Source organism: Drosophila yakuba, chromosome 3R (assembly GCF_016746365.2).
Source record: "Drosophila yakuba strain Tai18E2 chromosome 3R, Prin_Dyak_Tai18E2_2.1, whole genome shotgun sequence".
Lineage (NCBI taxonomy): Eukaryota > Metazoa > Arthropoda > Insecta > Diptera > Drosophilidae > Drosophila > Drosophila yakuba.
The window spans coordinates 20,023,907-20,049,701 of NC_052530.2; the positions used below are offsets into that span (position 1 = coordinate 20,023,907).

Consider the following 25,795-nt stretch of genomic DNA (forward strand, 5'->3'; position numbering starts at 1 on the left):
TAATAATGTGCCGACGTGAAGTGACAACTTTTTTGGCCCACAATTGTGGAGTGAGGAAATGCATGTAACATTTCGGAGGACAACTTATTCTCCTCGTGCTATTTGTTCCGTGAGATGAGAAATGCAGATATTCCAACATAATTTACAAAATTAAACGTTGAACGAACAAATTTCTAATGAGGTGTTTTTTTTTCGGTAAAGCAATTAAAATGAAATGGTTTTAGGTTATTTATTATTCTTTATTAGCTTAGCATAGTTTATTAAATTAGATATTAAAACTATGAAAGCAGATTGAATATTTGTTTTCCTTTTTTCGCAATTAACAGTTTTTGACACTTTAAAGACTTTAATCGACGTAAAAGGCTTTTTACTTTACAAGAGTATTGTTTCCAATTTAGTTGATGTATGGCTGCAGTAATTAAAACACTTTATATATAAGCCATTTCTAAATTTATTTTTCCATTTTAGTGCATATTTGGTTTTATAATTGATGGGCCACAATTTAATTTTTATTCAAATAATTATTGGTGCCTGCTAGTCTGGTTGTTCTTGTTAAAGGGCTTATCGGCTGGCTTATGGATTTGGAAGGACTACATCCGCATCTGACCGGATTTTCCCGCTGCGAGGCTAAATTGCTTGTTAGCAATGAATGGGAATGGGAATAGAGCTGAGCTGGAAGAGCTAAGATGGTGGATGGTGGGGCAGCAGCTGCTAACCGAAGCAAAAGCCGGGCATAAATCTCCAATAAATCTTAAATACATATTGCGCCGCCTGTCGAGTTGCTCCGCTTCTGGCCCAAGGAATACATACTCGTATTATGCGAAAGTATCGCTCAATCGTGCTATCTGCTAACTGCTATCTTCTATCTGCTATCTACCATGGGAGTCCTGCTCCAGCTCAACACCTGCCAGCCATTTCTCTTTCATATCTTAGGGCCGGGCTGGGCGATGGGTTTTTATTACGATATAATATTTTATTGTGCACCTTCAGATGCTGGGATATTTGGCTCCTCGCTACATTTGAGTTTCAACCCTTTTCTACAGAATGTGTAAATTTGCCTGAGCCGTTTGTGCTGTTTTGTCACCGGAATTGCTGAGCTGTGCCAATGCGAGGAAATCGCAGGAGTTTGGAGTGGGTGAGTTGACCTGGCAGTGGCTTTGGATTTTCGGCTATTTGTGCATTTGACAAAGGTAATAAAAGGGGCCTTCGGCTTTTGAAGCTTCGTCGCCTGCTTGTTGATTTTGTTGCTCTGTTTGTTTGTTTGGCTCAAAGCTATAAAATATATACAAATATATGCGGGGAAATGTATTTTATTTTTATTTTTTTTTATTTATTTGCTGTTTGTTTACCTCATTTTTTGGGCGAGCTAACATGCGCTGGCATTTTCCGTTTCTGTTTGTGTTCCATGGGCTTTAATGTGTTTGCTTCTAATTAAAATTAAAAGGTTTTTAGATATAACCAATGTCAAGCGCATATCTATGACATACGCGTAAAGGTTTTTAGCTGGTATTGCGGCAAGGCACTCAATGATCCATTAATTTAGCCAGTGAACTCCTAAATCAGCCCCGCAGAAAGTGGAAAAGCTGAGAGGAGCTCATGTGGCACTGAAGTGAAGAGGTTGTTGCAGCAACAAGTTGAAGGCAGCTTGATTGCAATTAGTAGCATTCTCCGACTTTGTTGCCACCTTAATGAAATGAAAACAAAGTTGGAAAAAAGGTAATGAAACGACGAAACGACGAGCAGAAATTCATGCCAAGTCCGCACTTCATGGCAACGCTTTGTGAAGGACTCGTTGACAAGGATCTCTGTCCGCAAAGCAAACCTCTTAAGTTGTAAGCTTTGTTTCGCTCTGTGGGATTGGCTAAATATGTTTATACAGCCCCTGCCAGGAATCATCAGCTGGTCTTGTAAAAAATTAAAATTTTACTTACTAAATTGCACTTTCAGGAAGGACATCGGATATTGTTATTGTGGTCTTTATTAAAACTGTGGAATTGCAGATCTATGGATTTACTTTTGACATGAATACTATTTTAATATATTACTATTTATATATTAATATCCAAATGAAACCTTGAAGCCAATGTCATTCGAAATGCGAGAAAAGTGCTTGTACATCTTGCAACGAGATTAATTATTGGCTCATAATTTAACCAGTTGTTGATATCTAACATTATTACGTGAAACTCAAATACTTTTACTATCATCAATTGTATGTTAAATAATTGCAGACTCAAAAACAATTGCCTCAACTTTTAACGTAAAGTTGCCTGGTAAAAATGAGACAAATATACTGGAGGAGCTCCATTTAGCACCATTTAGCATTCCCTGCTTAACACCCAATAACAGTAGCATGCGATTTTGATTGCCAGATTCAATTGCCACTTGTTGGTGCCAGTATCAGCAGTATCAACCGCAGCAGAAGCAATTGCCAAAGTGAAAAGTGGAAAGGGAAAAGTGAAAAGGGTGCTGATGATGCACGCGTAAGTGCGCACCCCAAAACACAGTCTGGTTGAGATTCCACCCCAAGCAATAATAATGGAATATAAAGTAAACGCTGCTCACAAATTTCCAATTGAACGTAATGGCCGATGAGGGAAGGAGGGTCCTTGGCGCCTTCGTCTTCTGACCAGCGGGGAATTGGTCTTGAGGAATTGGTCTTTGAGTCGCCGGCAAATTAAAATTAATTCAGTGTCGGTGTGGACACCAAGGTAGCGGGAGCAGATGTTGCACTCCAAACGGGGCAAGTCATAAATTATTCAGGACACTTGTCAGCACCAACTGGCCAGTATCCTGGCAAGCAGAACAGTATCAGCAGCATATGCCGCTGAAGGGGCGGCCCTTCACACTTAATCCCGACCAGAAATCGGATGGATATTTGGGTATCTAGATATCGGGTTAAATTGCAAATGGAGTCTCTTCAAATTTAAGCCTTGACCTTGTCGAATTGGAAATCCCCATAATAATCATAATCCCCATAAATGTGCTACGTCCCATTGAACTTGGATTATCGCATTCGGTCAGCAGCTTCGCTTCGCGTTTTTTTTTCAGGGGATCCTTTTATTATTTCGGGTGTTGGTAATTAAATTTGTCATCACGCTCAGCTGGCAATTGGTCGTGGGTCAACGGTCATAAAAAGTGACGCCCAAAAGTGGGCAACGAATGTCGAAGAGCCAACGAAAGCGAATTTCACCAACGCGAAAGAGCACTCTCGCTCTCTTATTTTCTCTTCGCCTCTGCAGCTTTTGTCCCAAAGCTCGCGTTGCCATCTCAAAAGCTCTTTGCGCGAGTCCGTTTCCGATTCCAATTCCGATTCCGTTTCTATTTCTGTTGTTGATTTTCTTCGGCGGCGTTAATGATGCGTTAAATTTAAATGGCCATAACAATTAACGATAATTGCTGTTGAAGTTATTGTCTATGAGGATATTTTGAGTTTGAAATATTTGCACAGTTATGAACCTCATTACGCTTGCACTTCCTTCTCGATATCAAAATGCTCGAGTCAAAATGCGCGTCCTTCGCTTTTGATAAGTGCACTTGTTGCCTTTCCATAAATAATTTGTATTACAGTTTCGGACAAACACAACTAATCCCCGCCAACAAGGATTAAATTACCCAGCAATCGAAGTTTGAAACAAAGCGAAACAATTGCACTTTTTCTGGGCAGGTTTCGATTCCTTTGGCAACGTTTATGAAACATTTTCGCCCCTGCCTTTGTTTCTGCTCTTTCGAATTCATTTCAATTCGATTGCCCGCCCACGCTGCGTATACGTAACACAATAAATTATCAAGTTATGTACCAAAAAAGCGCGCACGTGGAAGGGCTCAAATTGTGGGGGCAACTGTGCTCCTCAACCCTCCCCCCCCACCCTTCCCCCCGCCCAGAAGGCAGCGTCAAAGGTTAGGTTGTGTTTTTGCCCAACTGGAAACACAATAAATACTGCAAGTGGGCGTCGGTTCTGTTTGCTCTTCGATATCAACAAGAAATTCAAATAAATGCATTTTAATGCTGGCATAGCAACCTTAGCCGACTGTGGACGCTTTAAAAGCTTTCAAATAGAATAATTTATTTCCCTCTCTGGAGGCGATTCCGTAACGTGGACGGTAGGAGGTTGGTGGGTGGTGGAGGTTGTGGAGGTTGTGGGCGTGGGAATGGCTGGGCTGTGTGTGTGTCTGTGTGTGTGTGTGGTCCACCATCGATATCGCCGTACATTGATGTGTTAATTGCGCCATTCCAAGGAGGCCAAGGAAACAGGCAATCACAAAGACCAGGGTTGCCTACAGTTCACAGGTTGTACATAATTATATGAAATGAAGTTCGTGTCTCAACTACCGAAAAAATGCATATTATTTGATCAACTAATGTTCTTGGGATTTGATGGTGTTAATTTTTGGGTTCTCTTATATCTACTTAAGTCTGGTCTAAAAAGGACCTGACAACCATATAGGCAATTTCCTTTGCCTTGCATGCACCATCACCCCCAATAATTCTTACACATTTTGTGTAAAAGTATTTTTCCTTTACCATTTTTTCCTGCCCCTCACGCCTTCCTGAAACAATGCATTTTATCTCGGCTCTTACACATTTTATTTTTACTCTTTTCCATTCAGCTTTGACATAAGAACACACACACACACAGTTGAACGTGGAAACGCACATGGAACCAGAGGCTGAGACGCTTACAAATAGGGTGAACCAATAGTCTACAAAATAACCAGCATATCTAAGTTCTTGAACTCCAATAAGCCTTGTCTTAAAAAATACTTAAAAATAAATCGAAAGTAGAAGTGCAGTCTCGAATAATTCCCATGAAAAGTAGTGTTCTTTAGGTATACTATTCTATACAATTATACATAATTACTATTAATTACTTTCCATACTATGCTAGCTAATTTTGCTGACTAAAATATTGAATTAAATTCGGAATTACTTTTAAATTGTCTATCATGCTAGCTAATTGTGCTAACTAAAATGTTTTATTAAATTCGGAATTACTTTTAAATTGTCTACTATGCTAGCTAATTCTGCTAACTAAAATATTTAATTAAATTCGGAATTACTTTTAAATTGTCTACTATGCTAGCTAATTCTGCTAACCAAAATATTGAATTAAATTCGGAATTACTTTTAAATTGTCTACTATGCTAGCTAATTCTGCTAGCAAAAATGATTTATTAAATTCGGAATTACTTTTAAATTGTCTACTATGCTAGCTTATTTTGCTAACTAAAATATTTAATTAAATTCGCAATTATTGTGGGCTGTTATAAAATCGAATGCGGAACGAACCCTAATTAAATAATACCCTTTTTGTGCAACCCTAAACATGTCTTATAGACAGTCCGCCTGTCGCCCCGCAATTTTCCCGGCACCTTGGGCCTCTGAGAGCGAGCCAGTATGCATGTCTAGGCTGGATACGATACCACAACTAAATACTTAATTTTCCTCTTTGCCGTTGCCTTTGATTCTTTTAATTTTCCATAGCATAAGGAACGTTGGATGGGGCCACCAATACAAATGCATGCGTTGTCTGCCAGTACTTACGGCCTACGCACGCACACAAGCCCTCTGTGGATGGTGGAGGGGGGTTGGGGGGCGGAACATGGGAGGCGGGGTGTCTGGCCGCCTGGAAGACAGCTGTTCGGAGCTATGGGTTCGATGCGACTGCAGAATAAGTCGGTCTTTCAACGCCAGCGGACGTTGTTTGGTGCTTGTTTCCATACCCCAGACCAAATATTACTCATACGCCGCGTGGCGCGATCAGTGGTGAGGCGGAAGTGAAATTGTTTTGTGATTGAAATGTAAATAAGCAGGGCCTGCCAAAACAAATATCGTGTTTATCATTGAAAATATGCGAAAAGTGCAGACCGCTGCAGCGCGCTGATTGACGCAGGCATCGCCGAATGCAGCAGTGCACCCGTGACGTCTCTTTTAATAAATCAGTTTGGAGCATTTATTATTATTCGTCGAATACGCAAATTTCCCAATTTCACTGAAAATTCAATTGGAAACAAAACTCTCGAAGGAAACATTTAATGGGCTTTCGCTGCACGTTCCGTTTTCGTAAACATTTGGTTTTAGGTTACCGTACAAAGTATTTTAAAAGTAAATACAAAGAAGCAAGGAAAGAAGCAAGACATATTGAACTGTTGACAAGCTGTCATTATTTGCACATTGGTTACGATCGCATGGAATATCTTAACAAAATTCTTATTATTTGATCATAAATTTTCAGAAAAATTACAAGTTTTAGTATTGTATCATCATCAAAAAGCCGATGGCCAACCTCTTCTTAAAAACTAAAACTCTTTGTGTATTGACCGGTTGGATTGTTTAGTCAGATGTTTTAAATAAATTACACATGCTACTGGGTAAACAAACATTCGGCATTGAAACAACTCAAGCAATAAGACAGACATTAAAGACCATCGTGAATCGTTTAGAATTTCTCAAATCAACTGAGCGATAAAACAATTCCATTTTTTTCAGTCCACCCATCCCATTACAATGCAGTCGAATGTTTTCAAAATGCTTAAATTCTTGTTTGACACGTTTGGACATAATAATTCAAAAGCGAGACAGTTTCAGTGCCTAATGAATGATTTATTGAGTGGGCTACGTTCCGAAATTCGAAAATATTTATTTGGCATAATAGGACTAGCGATCTGAACAGTGTGCCTCTTGGGGCCACGGCCAGTAGTGCAACGTGTATTTTCACCGAATTTCACTCGATTTCCGTTTGCCCAATGCTAATGTAGAAATCGCAGAATTCCCCCGAAGGGCAGCCAGGTAATATTTATCTCCAGACCGCCGCCCCCAATGAGCTCACATTTAATACGTGGTCGGCGGTAAACACGCACACGAATCGTATCTGCCGACATGTCTATGGGAAATAGGAAATTGGCCAGAAGCGGCCAACTATTTGAGTTTCTATCGTAACACTAGAACGCCCGGACTTGTATAAAATAAACAGGCAAAGGTACAATAAATTGAGGAAAACTTATTTGTGTGTGTGTGTGTGTGTGCCCGGGCAAGCAAAGTACAAGAAAATACAAATATCGAACACAATGGAAACAATAATGTGCGAAACGATTGGAAATGCGCCACAGTCGCTGACGCTGTCTCCACCGCATTTTCCCTCTCTGTCTCTGTGCCTCTCTGCCTCTCTGTCTCTCCGTCTATATCTCTATATCTCTGGCCCAGTCCGGTCAGCGTCCGATTCTCAGTCAGAAGCAGCCGGCTAGCCGGAGGGCCAACAACAAGTCGCAGGCGCGATAAGGCAATCGATTGGAATTATCGAAATAATCGCTTCAAATTCGATATCCTCAGGGGGATCCTTTTTTTATAGTTCATGGAAAGTAGGATAGTCTAAGGAGTGATCGGAAATGAATCAACGCAAAATTTCGACAGTAAACGCTTAAGGTTTCTAAACCTAGTCGGTGAACCTTCGTCAACCAAATATTATTTAATTGTTGTGTTAGATAGTAAGAGTTTTTGTGTGTGTCTGAACCAAATACCACATTCTATTAAATTCATTTGTGATTTATAAATAACGAAATCGGTTCCTTGTCAATAAACCTTATTCTATAATCAAATAAGTTTAACAACCATTACCATTTCTATACCGTGCTGATCTCTAAGGATTCAATGTTAATCGAAATATCGAAACCAATACAAATTTGTTCTTTTATTTTGTGTTCCAGCAGTACTGCGGAAGAGTACATGTTAATTCTTCGAAAATGCCTTCGCTCGGCATCTGAGCAGGTGACAAGTGTTAAAGTGCAATGTGCTAATTATGTCACACGGGGCGTATGCGTGCTGTTGAAAGCCAATAGCAAGTGAAAGCCAAAGTAAGAGGCGCAAACGGGTAACGGCAAATAGAGAACGAATAGAGAAAGATGGTGGCGATGGAGAAGGCCTAAACCACCATTCAATACTTGTTGAATTATAAGCCAAGTGCGAGTGTGTGAGTGCGATTGTGGAAACAAAAAAAACAAATGTCAACTGCCAATGCCCCTAGAGTGTAAAACGAAATATGTGAAAGATACAAGCGAAAATGAAGTGTCAGCGTTCTGGGATGAAATTATCAATTGGGCAAGCTGCTGGTGAAATGTGATTTATCCACCTGCCGCTGGTTGAGGTGTTTTCCAAATGTGTTAGCCGTGTGTGCGTGTAGACAACAAAGGGAAATAATGTCATGCATTGGCTCGACGGCATTTCTTTGGATGACAATTTAATTAGCGGACGCGCCAGCGGCAGCAACGGCGACAACAGCGACGGCAATCAGCGGAAATCAACGCAGTCGAGCTCATCGCCCACCAAAGCAAGTAGGTTGCACCTATGTATGTATGTATGTACTATATTCCAACCACAGTGCCACACACCACCACACACAACACACACCACAGCACCACAGTATGTACAACCCCAACACCCACGAGCTTTAATTTGCTGCCGCGAGCCACCCGAGCGTGTTTATTTGGCTTAGAGCGAGAGGCAAGCGCTAACTATCCATGTAATCCACATCCCGAAGGAGTGCCAGTTGAAAATTGGTTACCCCGAAGTTTCTGAACAATAGTTGGAAGTGCCCAAATCAAAATATAGTGGACTGCACCAGTTGGATCATTCAAAACGTCCTTCTGGTGGAGCCATAACAATCAAAAGAATTTATTAGTGAAATTAGAGTGTCTGCTTCTCTACGGGGAAAGCAACATAAATTTATGTTCAAAAGTTAATAATCAGTTATTTTATTCATTTAATAAAATAATATATCTGCTGAAAACATAAGCAAAGAGTATTGGATTTCCAAAGAAAAAAATAAATCAGTGTGGTTTTTATTCAAGCAGTTTTTATGGTTATTCATAATCACTTTTCACTTGACCACTGATAATTAGGTTCGCTTCCATAAGCTGAAATTTTCTTTATTTAATTGTACGAATAATGTAGTGAGCATAATTCGTTTGTGAAAATATGAAATTCAACAATAATCGATTTTCACCGTCTCTTTTGTATTGTGCCAAGCAATTTATAGCAATATGGCTGCAAACTATTGCTAAAAAGTCCTGCAGGGAAGAGAAAACGCAGCAAGAATCAAACGAACGTATTTATGGGTCAATCGAGAAGCGCACTATCGGTAAATAAATTCCAATTAGGCCGTAAAATATACTTGAAAACGATTTTACCCAATTACCCGATTTACTCAACCCCATCCATCAGCGTGATGCCAGCCCCAGCCAAATACGTCTTTCGCAGAAATGAGCTTCAAGCAGAGAGGCGGGGAAAATGGATTGTATTCAATTTTAATTGGGCAGCAAATTATTCCAGCTGAAGCCCCCGACCGTGTGTTTATCCGCGGATTGCTCATAATTCAGATTCAATTATTAAAAACATATTCATCATTTAGTCCGAGCAATTAGCAATGAATGAAAGGCAAATAGAAGAATCGTTTGTACATCATTCCGTTTCGACATTACGCCAATGTGGCTCATTGAACTTGTTTGTTGGTGTTTTTAAAATTATATTCATTGAATCGATTCGTATGCTACGTTGCCGATGCCCAAGCAAACTTGTGTTGGCAATTAAAATGGTCTCGCTTCCGTTACCTTGATCGCTCATCGATCATCCGCCAGGAATCGCAGCAACGACTCGAGTTTTCCGCCCAGTGTTTACCCAGTTTTCCGAAAGCCTTCAATTAGCCCAGCCGAATCATGTGAAATCAATTCGAATTGCTTGACGCATTGATTTTATTTTGGAAATAATTCGCAGCAACAAGAAATCGAAAAGTGTTGCTCGTTGTAAATCTCAGCAAAGCCGGCAAATTGCTCGCATATGGTAATTTGATTTGTAATTTATTGTTTACAAATTCCTGCTGTTTTCATTTTATTTCGTATCGTAGCGTTTCCTTGCGACGCTCAACTTTACAACTTGTGGCATGATGGTAAAAATAGACCCGACTCTCTCACCTTTTTGGAACGACTGCGGATGACCCAGTAAATCCACGAAGCAGCATCTTTGTCAGCACGAGAGTCTAAAAAATGCACATAAGTTGCCCCAGTTCGGACCGATTTATTGGAAGCAAATTGCAATGTTACCGCATTTCTTTTATGACAGATATCGAGTTACTTCTTTTTTACAAAAAATTCTGTTACGTTTGTCTTTAATTTGCTTATAAGGTTTTAAGCTGGTTGAATAATAAGCTTGAAAACGTAAAGTTAGTTAAATCGATTTTTTTTTTATTTTCACACTGGCATTGGCTTTTCTCTCTTTGGCTTACAAACAATTTTGTAGCTCAAGCGCTTGAGATTGTACCCCAATATATGTAATACATAAGTCTAAGGATTTTCCCGATATCTTAAAGCATCTTGAATATTTGAAGCATCCAACAGTTCATTAAAAAATGTTTATTTAGGACCAATAAAATTAAAACATAATGGCCTATAAAAATAAATCTCTGCAGCCCCTTTTCATTCGCACTCAGCGAGTTAGAAAATTCATATGTTGGCCATTATAAAGTTAAACTGCTGCGGTCACCCATCACAACTTGCAACCCAATGAGTGCAGGCACATTCTGTGTGTTTATGAAATCGCTCCTAGTGGGTTGGTAGATCGTCTGTCCGTCCATTTGTCTGGCAAAAAAGTGACCCACACACATCCGTACTTGTGTATCCACGGGAAGCACACTGCCCCATAATAGATCCATAAACTGCAACAGGCGGCGGCAGAAATAGACAGAAACTTGTTCATTTTGCTTATTTGTCAGTGCGTTTGCTTGTGCATTTTGTTTACTCGCCCCAGGCTCACGCACCATTTCTTTTCTCTCTCTGTATCTCGGCGTGTTCCCCCATTTTCCTTACATTTTTCTATTCTTTTTGGAGTTGTCTAGCCCGCACAGTGCTGATCTATTTTGTGTTGCCGGAGAAGATATTCGAATTAATTCCATGCTAGTTTATAGCTAAAATTTCCTTTTGCGACCAATGTTGAAAGTAATTAGAAGTGTTTGAATGGTGACAAAATTCATTTAGCTCGATTTATATAATAATATAATATTTTAAATTTTTATATATTTTATTGTAATGTTGGTTCTCATATTAATTCTCTAATAAATTGTTTTCAAGAGAGATAACATATATAAAGTTCAACAAATTAGTTTCTCTGCAGTTCCTTGTTTCGATACAATCCAATATATATATTTTATATAAAATTTGAGATCCATTTAGTTACCAGTGAATATACTTACGAGACCCACTGTCGGCCGACGGTTTATAAGCTCACGCACATTCTGGCAGTTTATTGGCATGCCGTATGCTGGTCCGCTCGAATGCAGCGCCCCCTTTTTTCCCCCTGTTAGCCGACTACGCCCCTGCCGCACGCATACATAGGACGTACATAGGAACAACAAATAAACTGAGGCTACGCAAAATATTAAACACGAAAAGGCAGAATACACAAAATTCAATGGTGGAGCCAAGTGGTTGCAGTTCCCAGTCGCGTGCCTCGCCGGTCACATCGTATCTGAATCTGAATCTTATTCTGAATCCGTTGGACAGAAGAAAGTATCTTGTATATCTTTGTCACCTCCGCGAACGAATGTGTTCAAAAGTGCACCTATAAAAACACCTGGCTATCATCTTTAATTTGCTCATGTGGCCGAAATAAGTTTATTGGTTAATTGTGAATTGTTGGCGTTCATACATTTCCCCTCAAAAAGCGTTCATAAGAGCTCGCACAAATATTTATGAGTTCTTACTACGATACTGAGTAAGTGTATAAGCGAAGATCGATTCACTGTTTATACAAAATGTATATTTTTCCACAAAAGTATAACATTTACGGAACGCTCAGATTTAATTATAGCTTGGAAGTTTGTTTTCTTTCAATTGCCCTCTTCTGAATGGAATTAAACGTGCCTGCAATATCTTTCGGGAATCTTTCGTTTACCTTTCACCTTGATAAATTTACGAGCCCAGCCATAAATTAGTTAAAAAGATGTATATATTCCATTATATAGGGTCCTGTGTGCCTGTATGCAATGGACGGGAGGACAATGGAAAGAAAGTCCTTTCAATGCTGCCGTAGAGAAAAGAAAGCCGCCAAGAGGGTGGGCATATAGGAGACTTGATGGGGGGGGAGGCCGTCAAGAAGCGAGGCTGAATTGTAACACATGTAAATATTAATGAAGGATGACAATGTGTACTTGACAACTTAATCGATAAATCAATTGCTATGCCAGATAGTTTCACCCCTTTTCAATAAAAATGTGTGCTGTGCTCCGCCACAGTTCTTGTCTGGCCCTTTGTGACTGGCTGCTTCACAAGGAGGTTGGGCTTGGTGCGTGTGTAGCATACATCCTGGAGCTGCTACATTGCGTAACCGCCCAGACATCGTCGTCGCAAAGCCATAAAAAACGGAATGTCATTGAACATCTAGATATTCAAACGGGAATCAGTATTCCATGCGACAGCCCGCCGAATACAAGATTTTCAAGGCGACACGAAACGTATTCAAAGTGACAAAAGCAGTTACAAAAGTGGATTTTCACAAATCACACCCAGTAATTCTGTTTCTCCCAAGTACTAAGTAATTAAATGCTTACTGTTTATTTAATGAGAGTTTTATCAGGGCCTCAGCGAAATATGTATTATAAATCTCCTAACTATTTTGCAGAACATAAGCATCTTTTGTGCGTGTTTCAAATCATTCGCCGATTATCGATATCCTTTGTATACCCATTAAAAGAATTTGCCAGTGAAATGGAGTTCTAATGAAATACCTACGTATGTAGATATTTTTCTGCGTCGGATTGGTATTTGTGCTATTTTGATAGGGGGATTAATTACAATTACGATTTACAGAACTGATGCATCACTTTTCTAATGTGTTTCTGCCATACCGGTCAAATTTTCAATGCGCTTACACACGGCTCTTGCCTAAATAAACACGCTCTCAGCTATTTGTAAACAAAGCCATGCCAGCAAAATCAAACAGATCCAAAATAAAAAAAAAACGCAAAACCAAAAAAGTGAATACACACACCACACACAACAACAAAATCGAATAAGCATGAAAATAATTTTCCATTTTCATTATTATGATTTTGTCTTTACCACTATTTTTCATTCTTTTACCTCCTCTGCCCCTCTTATTATTATTTTCGGTGCTGTTTTGGTTTTGTGTACTTCTTTTTGTTTTACCTTATGTGTACTTTGTTTTTTGTTTGTTGGTTTTTCTTTCACATGCGGGAAAACTAATGCACGACTATGCTCCGAGAACGAAGACGTCATGCACACTATAAGCTAAACAGCAGGTAAACTTTACTACATTTTCCTTTTCCTACTAGCCGTAAGCTCTAGAATTAAGTTTATGTCCGAAAACCCCATGATCTTATAAAAGCGATCGGAATATAAGAGAAAAAGCTGTGAAAGAAGGCTTTCATAAATGGGTAGTATACATTGAAGCTTATATGATCAGTAAAAGCTTATTTAATAGGATATGGCTTTTAGTGCGGTATTTTATAGGAAATTATCCAAAAACGCCTCGTTCACTCAAAGAAAGCTGTATTTATTATTTACAATTAAATTTTAAACAGGTTGTCAAGCGTCCCTCATAAATATGATAAAATTAAAGACAGCCTTATTTAAATTGCTAGTTTCCATCTAATGCATGGCCACCATTAAAGATCTTGATATCTTGGGGGCCATAAATTCTAGTCGCATTCCTTGAAAAGTTGATGTACTTTTTTAGCTTACGCAAACTATTGGTTGGGCAAACAAGTCGCTAAACTTAAAAGTCCAAGATTAAACTGTCGCCGTCAAATTTATGTCAAAATAAACAATAGGTACCGCGGCGGTAAATGACAGCGGCGATTAGCCTTTAAACAAATTGGCACGAGTTTCCATAAATGATATTTATGCCTCTGCTGCGCTAAGTTAACCTTTGCTAATTTTCTAATTGGCTGATAAATAAGCGGATTCACACATATTTTTCATACACCTCATACCGAAATATTATTTATTGAAACTGGTGGCCAACATATGAACTTTACATAATGAATAAAAAGCAGAGAGGGACTCGCCGGTTGAGTGGGACTTATTTTTAAAATCTTGTGCGTAAAGCAGCACATACATAATACTGTCAAAGATTTAATGGGATCCTCCGATGTGTGGGTGCCAGAGAAGTAGTTTAATTTGGGCTGCCAATGTCGCGACATATTTCTATGGGGAGGGCAAGAGCATCCTGGTCGTTAAATTATTCCATACGTATCTCAATAAAATATCTGTTTATTTAATTGAAAATGTGGTTATTGTTAATTTACTCTATCATCTGCTGCTTACCAAAGAAATAAATTAATTTCTTCTACACTCGGTTGTTACATTGCCAACATTGCCAATCCACAAAACCCAAACCAAATTCAGCATGGAATGCGATTAAGGGCTTGATTAATTTCCATTTATATCCTATGTTGTTAATACCGATGCTTGTCCCCACAAAAAATGGCTCGAACGGAAATTTCATTCAACAAATAAATTTGCGAGTATATATAGTCAGTTTGCGGGCAAAAAAAAAATATTTAAAACAATATTGGCATAATTAGATGGATAATTGATTATGCAAGCAGTACGTATTATTTTTATTTTTTAGTCTAGACTCAACTTATAAAAAGGCTTAAAGTATTTGTATTATTTTTATGGTTAGAGTATGCCAATCAATTACTTTTTCAATATTTTATAAAACGGATTTGTTATGATACTTCCCATAAGACAAGATTTATCATTCAAAAATAAATTTTTTATTTTTAACTAGCTTTTACCAAACGGGTTTAAATACGTTTATTTGTAAAATGAATTTAAAAATATGATTGCGAATGAAAATTCTTTAAGATGCTAAACTTGTTATTAAGTTAATTTTTCGATAAAAAAAAATGTTCAAATAAATAACAGTGAGGCTAAATTTGATCATAGTGTCCTATTAATTATTGCTTAAGAGCATCTAAAGTTCGTTGTCCTTGGCATTTGGTGCCCCCCAGCTTTCTGCGCTCTTTATTCAAGGGGCTTTTGTTAATCATATAAACGATTCTCGACACAGCATGCATACATTTCATTGAGAACGATGATTTGTTGTTCCTTCGATTTACTCGCCGAATTTGCTTTATGAAACTTTTTTGCTGTTCTCGCTTTTCGTTTTCATTTTTCATTTTTAATTTTTCTTTTAATTTGTATAAAAACTGATGCAGACAAAGCTTGTTGCTCTTGGCCGCAGCGTTCAATGCCAGTCGTCGGCGTTTGTTGTTCTAGTCGCCAGTCTAGTGTTTTTTGGCCAAAACTGATCTCGCTAACTGTCAGTTTTCGGTTTACAGTCGACTCGTGCGGTTTTGCTACGGTGAAATTGTCTTCCTTTCGGCCATTTCTCATATTGTCACGCGGCTGGTTGTTAACAGAACCTATAATTAATTACAGAAATTAATGTGAAGGGAAATCTTCACACGAATAGTGTGCTTACCCAGTGTAGAGTGTTGTTAGATCTATTTAATAAATGAAAGGCGCTAAGACGACGCGAACCCAATATGAAAGGAGCAAGAGCAACAAACGATCGGAAAAGTCGGCCAAGTAAGCGAAACGTTGCCCTCGCTTTTCAGTTCAAATTTCCCTTCCATTTATAATTCCCTTTCTCGATGCCTTGCAAAATGCACTTTGAATTCAGGCACGGACATCTGGCCCTCGAATATTATTAAAAGTCATTAACATATTTCTAATATTCGTACTCTTTAGTGGTCGTAAAATAAACAATATTCGCTTATGGCCAGCCGGGCTAAAAATAATTCCAGTTTGTTTATCATCGGTTCGTGTACATTGTCCAACATGAATTTACACTACAAAGTTGTATACAAAGCTCCCTAAAAATGTTTACTCACGCAAATCTATCCACAATCTGTGTATTTTTCGTAGTGCCCGTGTGTATTGGCTCCTGTGTGTGTTGACTTCAATAAAACTGCCATAGTTTGCTTTGCTATCGATCATCAGTTTATCGATTTTATTGTTTGGCATATTTAGGGGCAAACGTGATATTAAAAAGTGGTTTATATAGGGGATAGTTCTAAAAAATAGAATACAGAAACTAGGGCTGGGGAAACAGCAAAACAAAAAACGTTGAACCGAAATACCATACTTAAGAATTTTAAAAGTTTGCAGTTTACCAGTTTAAAAACTTAACATCAAAGATAGCGAAATCAAAAAAATTTCAAAAAGATTACAATAAAAAGATATTCCCAGGAAGAAAAGGAAAATGCGCCTACCGAAATTTATAAAGACGATATCAGATAGTGCATTTAATAAGCAGAACAGTTATTTGTTCCAATAAATTTATTTAATTTTTTATAAAAGGAATTTAAAATAAAACAACTAAAAAACCTATACTTATTTTGGAACATATGAAAATTGAATAATAAATAGGAAATTAATGATAATAGGAATTAAAATCAACATAATATATATATTAATGCAAATACATATACCTAAAAAATGTTGTTTTAAAATATGTCACCACTTACATACATATGTACAATGCACATACATTTGGGCTGACAGAAGGATATATAATTAGCGCCTAAAAGCCGGCCACACATTTGTGTACTATTTGAAGATCTTCGAAAGAGCACTGAATACTATTCAGTGTTCGAAAAAGTATTTAAAATTAAAACAAATTTTCAATGAGGCAGAATATATAACACCTGTCCGAGTTAAGAATGGCGGCTAAATATTTGAAGTCAAAAATTCTGACGCCTTATAAATACGCGGTGATGTTTTCAGATCTACGCATTCCACAATTCGTTTGGGAGACAGTCGCCCAGACAAAATATGTACGTTCAAATATATGTAAGCATAAATATTTTTTATGCAAGATGGCTCTGAGAGCTGAGGTCTCTGAAGCGATCGGCAGTTTGTCAAAAGTTCTCAGCGCAGACAGCAGTGTCATATCACTTAGTATAAAAAGCGTAAGTTATGGAAAATCTGCACAGAATCCCATTTTTATGGATCATTTGGGATTTGAATAGATCTTTTAAATGCCTAATTTGATTTGCAGAGTGTTGGAAGTGCGTTAAATAGTTGAGGAAAACTTTGGAATACTCTTTTTAAAAGTCCCGGTGCTTATCTATTTGCTTAAAAAATACTGGTAAAAAATTTATTTACGTTTTAACGTATGCTAACAGCCGTTGATTGGATATAATAATTTATTTATGTTTCGTACTTGTAATTTATGGCTCTGCTGTGCTTATTTTCCTCTTCCTTGGTGTTTTTCTCTAGCGGCACCAAATCGGTGATATATTTATATTTCTTTTTTCCACAACGCCGCTTTTTTATTATTATTTATTTATACGTGGCGAGTGTTGAAAGGCCGCGGCCATATAGTCGTGGAGAACGTCTAACAATTGGTACCAATACTGGACCTATCTGGCTCAGTTGACTTACAGCATTCGTTGAAGAACGACCCATATTTTAGGGGATTTCGATATTTTTGTTAAGCCAAGTTGGGAAAGAGTTTGGAATGTTGATTGGCTGCCGTTCGCCATGGCAACCGCTAAGCACTCGAAGGCAATGATTAGTTATTTAGTTAAACAACGCAAAGGCATCTTAAGCATATTAACTAAATTAATTTCGATCCTTTCAGATTGGACAGAAAGTCTTCGCGTGGCATGATATACGAAAATGAGGAGCTCAGGCTGCGCACCATTAACATTAATGCAGAAGTGGAACGAGGTACGGCAAATACGTTAATAGCTGATCAAAAGCTGGTCAGAAATGCGCCAAACAATTTGATATACCGCACACCACACAGGAAATGAAATAATCGTAAAATAAATGGCCCAAAAACAACCTGATAACAGCCAATTAAAAAGACATTAGATGTTGGCTAGGAAACCAAAATAACCCAACATAATATAGCTAAGGAAATATCTCTACACGCACCTACTCGTACATACATAAATATCTGCCCACCTCTTCGTGTATATCTGTCGGAATATTCATTAAAAATGTTTTCATTGCCAAAACAGAAGATAAGCGAATGTAAACAATGCGATTTGAGGTGTCTAATGGTCTGACAGCTCTGCGTGATGTCCACGTGCTGTTCTTTAGACTCCGGCAAATCCTATTAAGTGTTGTCTGCCCCCTCTGCGTTCCTTAATAAGTAAAACTAATACGTCCTCCACTTTCCAGGGCAATCGGACATCAAGCGCTTGCGGCGGGAGAATGAGCAACTGCGTCGGGAAATCTGGACATTGCGGGACGAGTGCGACAGGCTAAACAAACGCTTTAAGGCGAAGCTCAACGAGCACGAGTTTGGTGGATGCAGGGGCAGTGGGGGGAGTGGCGGCACATGCCACGCCTACCGCTGCAGCGGCGGAGGCGGTGGGCGAGGGAGCGGAGGTTGTGATGTAAACAGTGATGTAAGTGCTATTAGATTTTGCACTATCTTAGCAAGTTCTTAGCATAGTTTTTAATATTCATATAAATATTCATATATATTTTTAATATACGTAGTCCTTTTTCTAAATTGTTTCCTTTTCTTTGAAGGACTCTGACTCATGTGATACGTGTCGCGGGGCAGACGACGGCCACTGCAGCGACGAGTGCTGCAAAGAGGGTGGATCTTGTGCCCCGCCAAAGCCTCCACTTCCGCCGGATGTGCCCAGCCAGCACCCAACGCAATCTAAAAGCGAGGAATGCAACAGCAGCATCCAGAGCAAGGATCCGCAGCCCGTGCACTTCGATCACCTCTCGGTGGTCTCGGAGGAGACCCTGAGTAACCCGGAGCTTATGCTCGCCCAGCAGCAGGAGCACCTGACGATATTCCCCCCACCAGACGCCCACGGATCGCAAAGCACGCTGCCCAGCATGATGGGACCGCTCACCCCGCTGACGCCCATCGAACTGGTGGCCAATCAGCTGAACGACCTGCAGGCGATGGTGCCACCACTGTCCTACTTTGAGAACATCCTGTCGCAGCACATGGGCGCACGAAATGCGGGTGAGTAATCCGCAAAATATTTCAAACAATCTCGTTTTAAAGTTTGCTACAAAGCAAGGGTTTAGGTATAGTTTGGTTGACAACATTGAGGTTGAAAAATGAAAAAGTGTATTAAGATCAAACATAAATACATAAGGTGGCCTTATTACTATAAATATAATATAATATTAAATATAAAGTAGTAAAACAAACATTAAGATTTAAGAAATCATTTAAGATAGAGTACCAAAGAAAAAGTGTATTAAGATCAAACATAAATACAGAAGGTGGCCTAATTATTTTTATTTACATAGGCAACCAATAATAGAAATTTGTAGTTTATTCTAGGCGCTTGACCTTTAACTACTGAACTCTTTCGACTAACGAAAATATTTGCAGCACAAACGCCCTCTCCGGAGTTGGGAACCAGTTCGAGCACCACCACCGGCAAGACGATGCGGCACACGAACGGCTGGGACTACAACCTGCAGTCGCCCTTCACGCAGCGCAAGTACAACGAGCAGTCGTCGCCGTCCCGCTCGCCACCACCGCCTGTGAGCACGATGACCACATTTGTGCCCACGTCCACCCTGCAGACGATGCCCAAGATCGCACTGAATGCGCCGTCACAATCACATCTGCCGGATGGTGGTGACATTGAAACCGTGGCCATCACCACAAATGCCGCGCAGCATGCGCTCAACAGTCCGAAGCACTTCTTTGCGCCGATCAAGCCGCGTTTGAAGCTCAACACTAAGCTAGCCAATCAGGGACAGGATCTGGAGCAGGACGATCTTCCGCCAGGCTCACCGCCGCCGCCCTTGCGAGATCCACCGGATATCTTTGTGAATAACGCTCTGGCCTCGCCATATCAACGCCAAGTGTCCCCGCAAGTAAGTCCTCGTCACCGACGGTCCACACACTCGCATTGCCACGCCCACGCCCACAGCCACGCCCACAGCCACCAGCGCAGCCGGCAACGCCCACAGCCCAGCCACTGCTCCCTGCATCGGGCGGTGGTGGACGTGGCCGCTGCCGTCGGCTTGGGTGAAGTGGGTCCTTATCCGGGTTCTAGTGTTCTCGACATATACACCGCTGCACTGGCGGCTGCCGCTTCCGCCAGGTGCTCGCCGCTTCCGGCGGCCAAATCCGCTGAACCCATCTACGCCCAAGCACAAAAGCCCGGCCAGAATGCGTGCATCCCTGCCACGTCTGTCACACAGCCGGTGATGACCATCGCCACCCAATCCACCAAGACAACCACCACTAGGTGGCCTTCGCCCCAAAGATTGGCCATGCAAACAAAGGCCGTTGGCGAGGCCAAGAGGGCGGCCAAGTCCGCGGAGAACGTCAGTCAGGTGAGGGATCTTCTGGCCATCAGACGATCATCCTCGTATCATAGCCATCTCCGGACCCGCTCATCACTCTCTGGCTTAGAATCTGTGTTTAGTTTAGATTTTTTTTTAGTTTCGGGTGAATTATAAGCATAATCCACGGATTGTTAGAAACATTTCGTTGTCGAGTTTCATTTACCAATATTCCAGTCTGGCTTATCGCTCCTCCACTTTAAAGTTTATATTTAAATATTATTCGAACATCGCCATTCTTTAATGAATTTACAATTTTTCGCTTATTCAATGTTATTATTGAGTGTTATATGTATGTACATATATATTATTTATCAACATTTATCATAAACATATAATTACCCACTGAATGTTTTTCATTGATTTTTAGATCTACAATAGAAATAAATAATCAACAATTTATTTGATTCAAAAAATAATATTAAACATAATAGAGGTAAAGAGATATCAATAGGGCGGAAAGTATATTGGTTGAGTGTAGCAATCATTCTTTTTTTTATCCTTCTTAAACACCTTCAAACCTGGTAAAAATTTGTGTTAAATGTTGGTGTTATTTTGTTATTTCTCCAAAATATATTTGTAAGCTGAATCTGGCTTAGAGTAAGCCCATTAGCTTTAATTCGAACGCCGTTTGTGTTTTTAATTGCATTTTACATAAACATTGGCTTTAGAATTTAGGATAAGAATCAATTTGTTTAGTTTCCCTGGATGTGGTACATGGGAAATAATAGCTGTAGTTAAGCTTCGAAATTGTGAAATCATAACTTCTTCCTTGCCTTTACATATTTGAGTAAAAAATGTATTAAATCATTTTGCCAAAATGCAGAAACTTATTATTAAATAATATTAATATTACAATTATCCGCAGATGGATTCGGTCAACTTGGAGTCAATTCTGAACGACATCGAGACGATCTCGGAGGACATACTGGCCATTCAGCTCGAGAAGAGCAAGTCAAGGGACAACCTAAGCCACAATGATAGCAAGGACGATGAGAGGGCGAAGAAGCCCTATCGCTCTGAAATGAACCTGTATCTGCAGTATGAGGGTGCAAATCCGACCATTTCACCCGTCACCACGGACACCCAAAGAACGGAAATGGGAACAATTACACCGGCGGTGACTACGTCCAGCGAATCGGGAAACAGTGGGAGCAGTAAATTAGTGCGACGCACTCGCTCCTTGGAGAGGGAGCACACCGACAGCCCTGCACCGCACATTCCGGACCCCATGGCGCCGTTTCCCGACAAGTGCACCTATCTGGGATTCGAGCAGCTGAGCCAGGCGGCTGGTGGCGCCGGAGTGCCTCCACAATCGCCGAATGGCCAGAGGCCGCCCATCGCAGCCAAGCCGAATGTACCGCTGAAACCGCCGCCCCCGCTACCACCCGCTCGCAGGCCAACCATGCCCACGGAACCACCGCCCCCGCCGCCAACCACTTCCGCTTCCGGCGTAATCGGTCTGCCGCCCAACAAGAGTCACCTGTACAAGACACTCGCCTCGGCGGCTGCCAAAAGAGCCATCTTCCGCTCATCGCCATCGCAGCTAACCAGATCCCTGGACGTGGATCCCACTGTATCGGATGGGGAGACGGGCGTGGCGGGTGACCTGGCCGTTGCTGGCAATGTAAGTAAAATGTGATCAATAAAAACGCTATACTTACGAAATAATTATAGTCGAATAAATTCGTTCCTTGCGGAGCAAATACATTTTTAACTTAATTATGAGAAATCCCAAGCGTTTAGCATATTACGAGCATTCTATGTATTTCTATGTATGCTTTAGATATATGTATATTTCGCAATTCCTATAATTTGTATGCTCGTTTATGATGTCAAGATTATTTATTGAAGTAAACTCTCGATACCCTTTCAGATGGACGAGCTAGCGCGGCGGAAAGCCCGACGCGTGTCCATCGTTTGTGGATCTGGACAGGGAGGCCAACAGGACGAGGTGGCCATGCCCGTGACTACGGTGCCCATGGCTACTGCCAGTTGTGTGGACCTGAGCACAGTGCTCACTCACCCAACCATCAAAGCTTTCAAGATGAGCCACAGCACCCCCAACTCGCCGCATTCCTCGCGTCGTCGCACCAACAGCAACTCGATGACAGCTCCACCGGGAACACCGGTGGGCGGTGGACACCCCGAACTAGGGGCCACTGCATCGGCACCGCCCAGCACCACCCACCATCACCACCATCGCAAGGAGGGCAGTGATCCGGTTCCCATGACGGCCACTGTTAGTCGCACCAAGTGCTCCAGGCGCCACTCCGAGGGCACCGTTCACACCGTCCACCGGAACAGTGCGGCCAGCGGAGGAGGCGGAGGAGGTGGTCACCACCATCACAGCCACAGCCACCACCATCCGCACAGCGGAATGGTGATTAGCAGCAATCCGCACCACAGCCACCATTCCCACCAGGACAGCAACCACGAGACGGTCACCTCGCTGTCCGATCGCAACTCCAACAGCTTCGCCTCCTCGCGCGAGTCCTCCACAAGCTTCAGCATGCGATCCAATCGCCGGAAGATCTCGGTCAGTTCGCACACGGGCGGCAAGATTCCGTGGTGCGGTTGCTGGGGCAATGGATGCCTCTAGATTGGGGGGAGGTATCTGCAGCTGCCGTCCAGGAACAAAACTCAGTATAGTTCACTTAGCTTTCAAAATGGAATGGTGAACTAAAAGGTTTTGGATTAATAGTTTAGTTTACAAAAAATTAACTAAAATCAAAACAAATGCATGCCACACTCGACAAATAATTAAAATGCCAACAGCATTTACATATTGGTTTAAAAATGGTTTTCCAATTATTGAAAAATTATTTGCTGACAAGTATTGGATTTTTAGAATCATAACTCAGTGACATTGAAAGTAAATATTATAGTTTGAATTTTATTATTTGGGACTGAGTAAAAGAAAATTATGCATTTAAATTACTGTTTGTCTCGACTAACTTTATTCGATTTAGTTACGGCATTGTTATAAATAGTCTTAAAAATATGTTAACCTGCAGCTAAGTGAATTATACTGTATTCCACAAATGAGTGTACATTTCTAAACCTTCATATATCCACATTGCGAGTTTGTATATGGCTAAGTAGGGTTAGATTGCTTAACAAAAGCGGAGCAGCATTTTGTTTTTAGTAACTAAGTACAAAACCCATTTTAAAAAGTAATTCATTTAATCAAAGCAAATCAAAATCAACCCCGATTTTGTTGTACATATTTTGTTAAAAACAATTAAGTTGTAGCATTTAAATGTTGGTCTCGAAAAGAAGTAAATGTAAATTCTACAAACAAAGTTATGTTGTAATTGTTGCTGAATTCGGAGAGAATGCAAGTCAGAAATATAAAATAGAAAATTATTTATGGTGTTTATGGTATTATTGTGGTCTGAATGCATAAGAATGTCTAAAAGAATATCTAGTTTGCCAGGTAATGTTTGTGCAACTTACCGTTTAATTATGCCAACTTACGCTTAAATTATTGCAGTATAACTGACTTTTTATCGGCTCTATTCTTATATTTTAGTTCCCGCATCAGAACTTTTTCAGCAAAATTTAATTTTACGCTTGTTACCCACTCTAAAGTTTCACTCGCCGCGCGAATCCGGTGACTTTAAAGCCGGAGAAGGACGAGGACGATGATGCAAGGACACAACTGGTGGCGGGCAGGAAGCGTTGGCTGCAACTGCAACTGAAATTGCGCAACAAGCGATATATACAAAATGCAAATTAGCCGCAAATTAAGGTGTAAAAATGCATGACACACAAAATGCCTCTAGGATATATGCAGGAAACAAATTAAATTTTCTCCAAGAACCGGTGCAAATTGCGGTTGCAGTGCCAGCCGTGAAGGTGATGGGAGTGTGGCAAAAAAAAGGAAATAAAAAACTCAGGTCAGAGGCCACCGCAGTGCGCCAGAAAATACATATTATCCAGCCGTGGGCGAGATATAGTATATTGTATTCCTCATACGTCCCATGTCCGAAGGACACTGGACTTCATCACTGGCCAGCTGCCAGTCAATTGTGCGGCACTTGAATTCATTTTAGAAATAACAGAGCTTATGGCTTCTTCGCTTAATTGATTGGCTGCCAAGTTTTGCCAGATTGCCGCGATTTCTATTTTATTGCATTGTGTTTGTCTTGGCCATTAACTGCTGCCAGATGCAGCCCAATCCCAATCGTCATCTCCGAAATACATGAGAAATCAATTTGTAATCATGATAAACTTATCAATAATTGACTATGGAAAACCATTTGCCAAAAATAAGTATTTGTGTTTCCTATAGGTTTAAGTTTTGAACTTCAAACCAACCCTGCGAAAACAAAATATGTTAATATGATAAAAAAAGAAAAAAATTTACTTGCCCCGGGTGAGGCTCGAACTCACGACCTTAAGATTATGAGACTTACGCGCTGCCAACTGCGCCACCGAGGCCTTGGAACAATCCACGTCAATGGAGTATGATATGGATACATATGACAAGGTGATCTAATTTTGGTGTTCCCAATTAGAATAATAATAATACCATAAGCTGGAACATTATGTAGCCATTACTCGTAGATTCAAAGGAAACACTGGATTTTTAGAAAAGTATGTAACAGGTCGAAGGAAGCGTTTCCGTGTTCCTTAGTCTATAAAAGTTAAATGTTAAGATGAAGCATACAGATTGCAGATTTATGGCACTCTATCACGCCCACACACTTGAAAAATGTTTTGATATTTTTAATTTACTATTTTTCTTGCCCATTTCGAATGGTGCTCCAAACAAATTCTTAAATTTCTTCCTGGCAGCAGAGGGAAAATTGACTAACAGCTAGTTAGTTAGTTCAAGTAACAAATATTTACATAGATACTTATTTTTATTAAATAAAACTTTAATAAATTCAATTGCTTTGCTGTAAGGATACCGTAGATTCCAGCTACCAACTGAATGGGACTGACAGGTATTTCAGCATTGCTCATGATTTATACGTCCGACTTGCCAAAGTATACGTATTTTACGGCTCTTGTTTAGTTTCTGCTTTGATGTGGTGGCTTGGCGCCTTCAATGAGCTGTGTCTGCACATATTTTTCAATCATTCCAAGTTTTCAGACAATACAGTTGTGTTCCGTATGCAGACATGCACAAATTAGAGTTTTATGGCTGTTGTTTGTTGCTCTTTTCATGGAGGGAATGTCTACGGCTTTTATTATCATAAATTCTGTCGCACTTTTGCCGCTCACATCGTCTTTTACAATAACGTTTCATTGTTTTAGCCGCTTAGCTTTGACGTATTAACAATTTGTCGAGCGAAATTTAGCAGCTGACGTATAAAAATCAATGCTTGGTAACTAATTACTTGCTAGATAAGCATGTCTTTCCTGCTCAGCTGCATTAACTGCGCACTGTTGGAAATTAAAATGAACTCAATAAATT

The 25,795-nt window shown here is 40.2% G+C and overlaps 1 protein-coding gene, 1 long non-coding RNA gene and 1 other non-coding gene across 13 annotated transcripts; 1 reads left to right on the top strand and 2 right to left on the bottom strand.

Annotated features, from left to right (window-relative positions):
• Nucleotides 1-444: 444 nt before the first annotated feature.
• LOC120321954 lies at nt 445-1,682 on the bottom strand. The gene is made up of 3 exons (XR_005561687.1): nt 1,488-1,682; nt 1,350-1,427; nt 445-1,272 (listed from the first exon to the last, which is right to left on the bottom strand). It is a non-coding gene; the product is annotated as an uncharacterized LOC120321954 (long non-coding RNA).
• A 3,995-nt stretch (nt 1,683-5,677) lies between these two features.
• LOC6537620 (mucin-5AC) lies at nt 5,678-23,736 on the top strand. 11 transcript variants are annotated; one of them, XM_039375550.1, is made up of 9 exons: nt 5,678-5,767; nt 7,708-8,328; nt 13,268-13,304; nt 17,663-17,751; nt 18,211-18,440; nt 18,568-19,021; nt 19,400-20,358; nt 21,236-21,994; nt 22,244-23,736. In XM_039375550.1, the coding sequence occupies exons 2-9, from the start codon at nt 8,199-8,201 to the stop codon at nt 22,967-22,969; spliced, it is 3,384 nt and encodes a 1,127-aa protein (XP_039231484.1). In that variant the 5' UTR covers nt 5,678-5,767; nt 7,708-8,198; the 3' UTR covers nt 22,970-23,736. The 11 variants fall into 11 exon arrangements, with proteins under 11 accessions (XP_039231484.1, XP_039231485.1, XP_039231486.1 ...); XM_039375551.1 differs by having other exon boundaries at nt 5,690-5,802; XM_039375552.1 differs by having other exon boundaries at nt 5,692-5,767; nt 7,705-8,328.
• Nucleotides 23,737-24,740: 1,004 nt separating this feature from the next.
• Trnam-cau lies at nt 24,741-24,813 on the bottom strand. Its single transcript has one exon. It is a non-coding gene; the product is annotated as a tRNA-Met (tRNA).
• Nucleotides 24,814-25,795: the final 982 nt, after the last annotated feature.

Bases quoted from the DNA above. Each gene is read 5' to 3' on its own strand.
- LOC6537620 (XM_039375550.1), top strand. From the start codon at position 8,199: ATGCATTGGCTCGACGGCATTTCTTTGGATGACAATTTAATTAGCGGA. The intron at 13,305-17,662 runs GTAAACTTTACT...CGATCCTTTCAG, and splicing joins CACTATAAGCTAAACAGCAG to ATTGGACAGAAAGTCTTCGC. The intron at 20,359-21,235 runs GTGAGGGATCTT...AATTATCCGCAG, and splicing joins CCGCGGAGAACGTCAGTCAG to ATGGATTCGGTCAACTTGGA.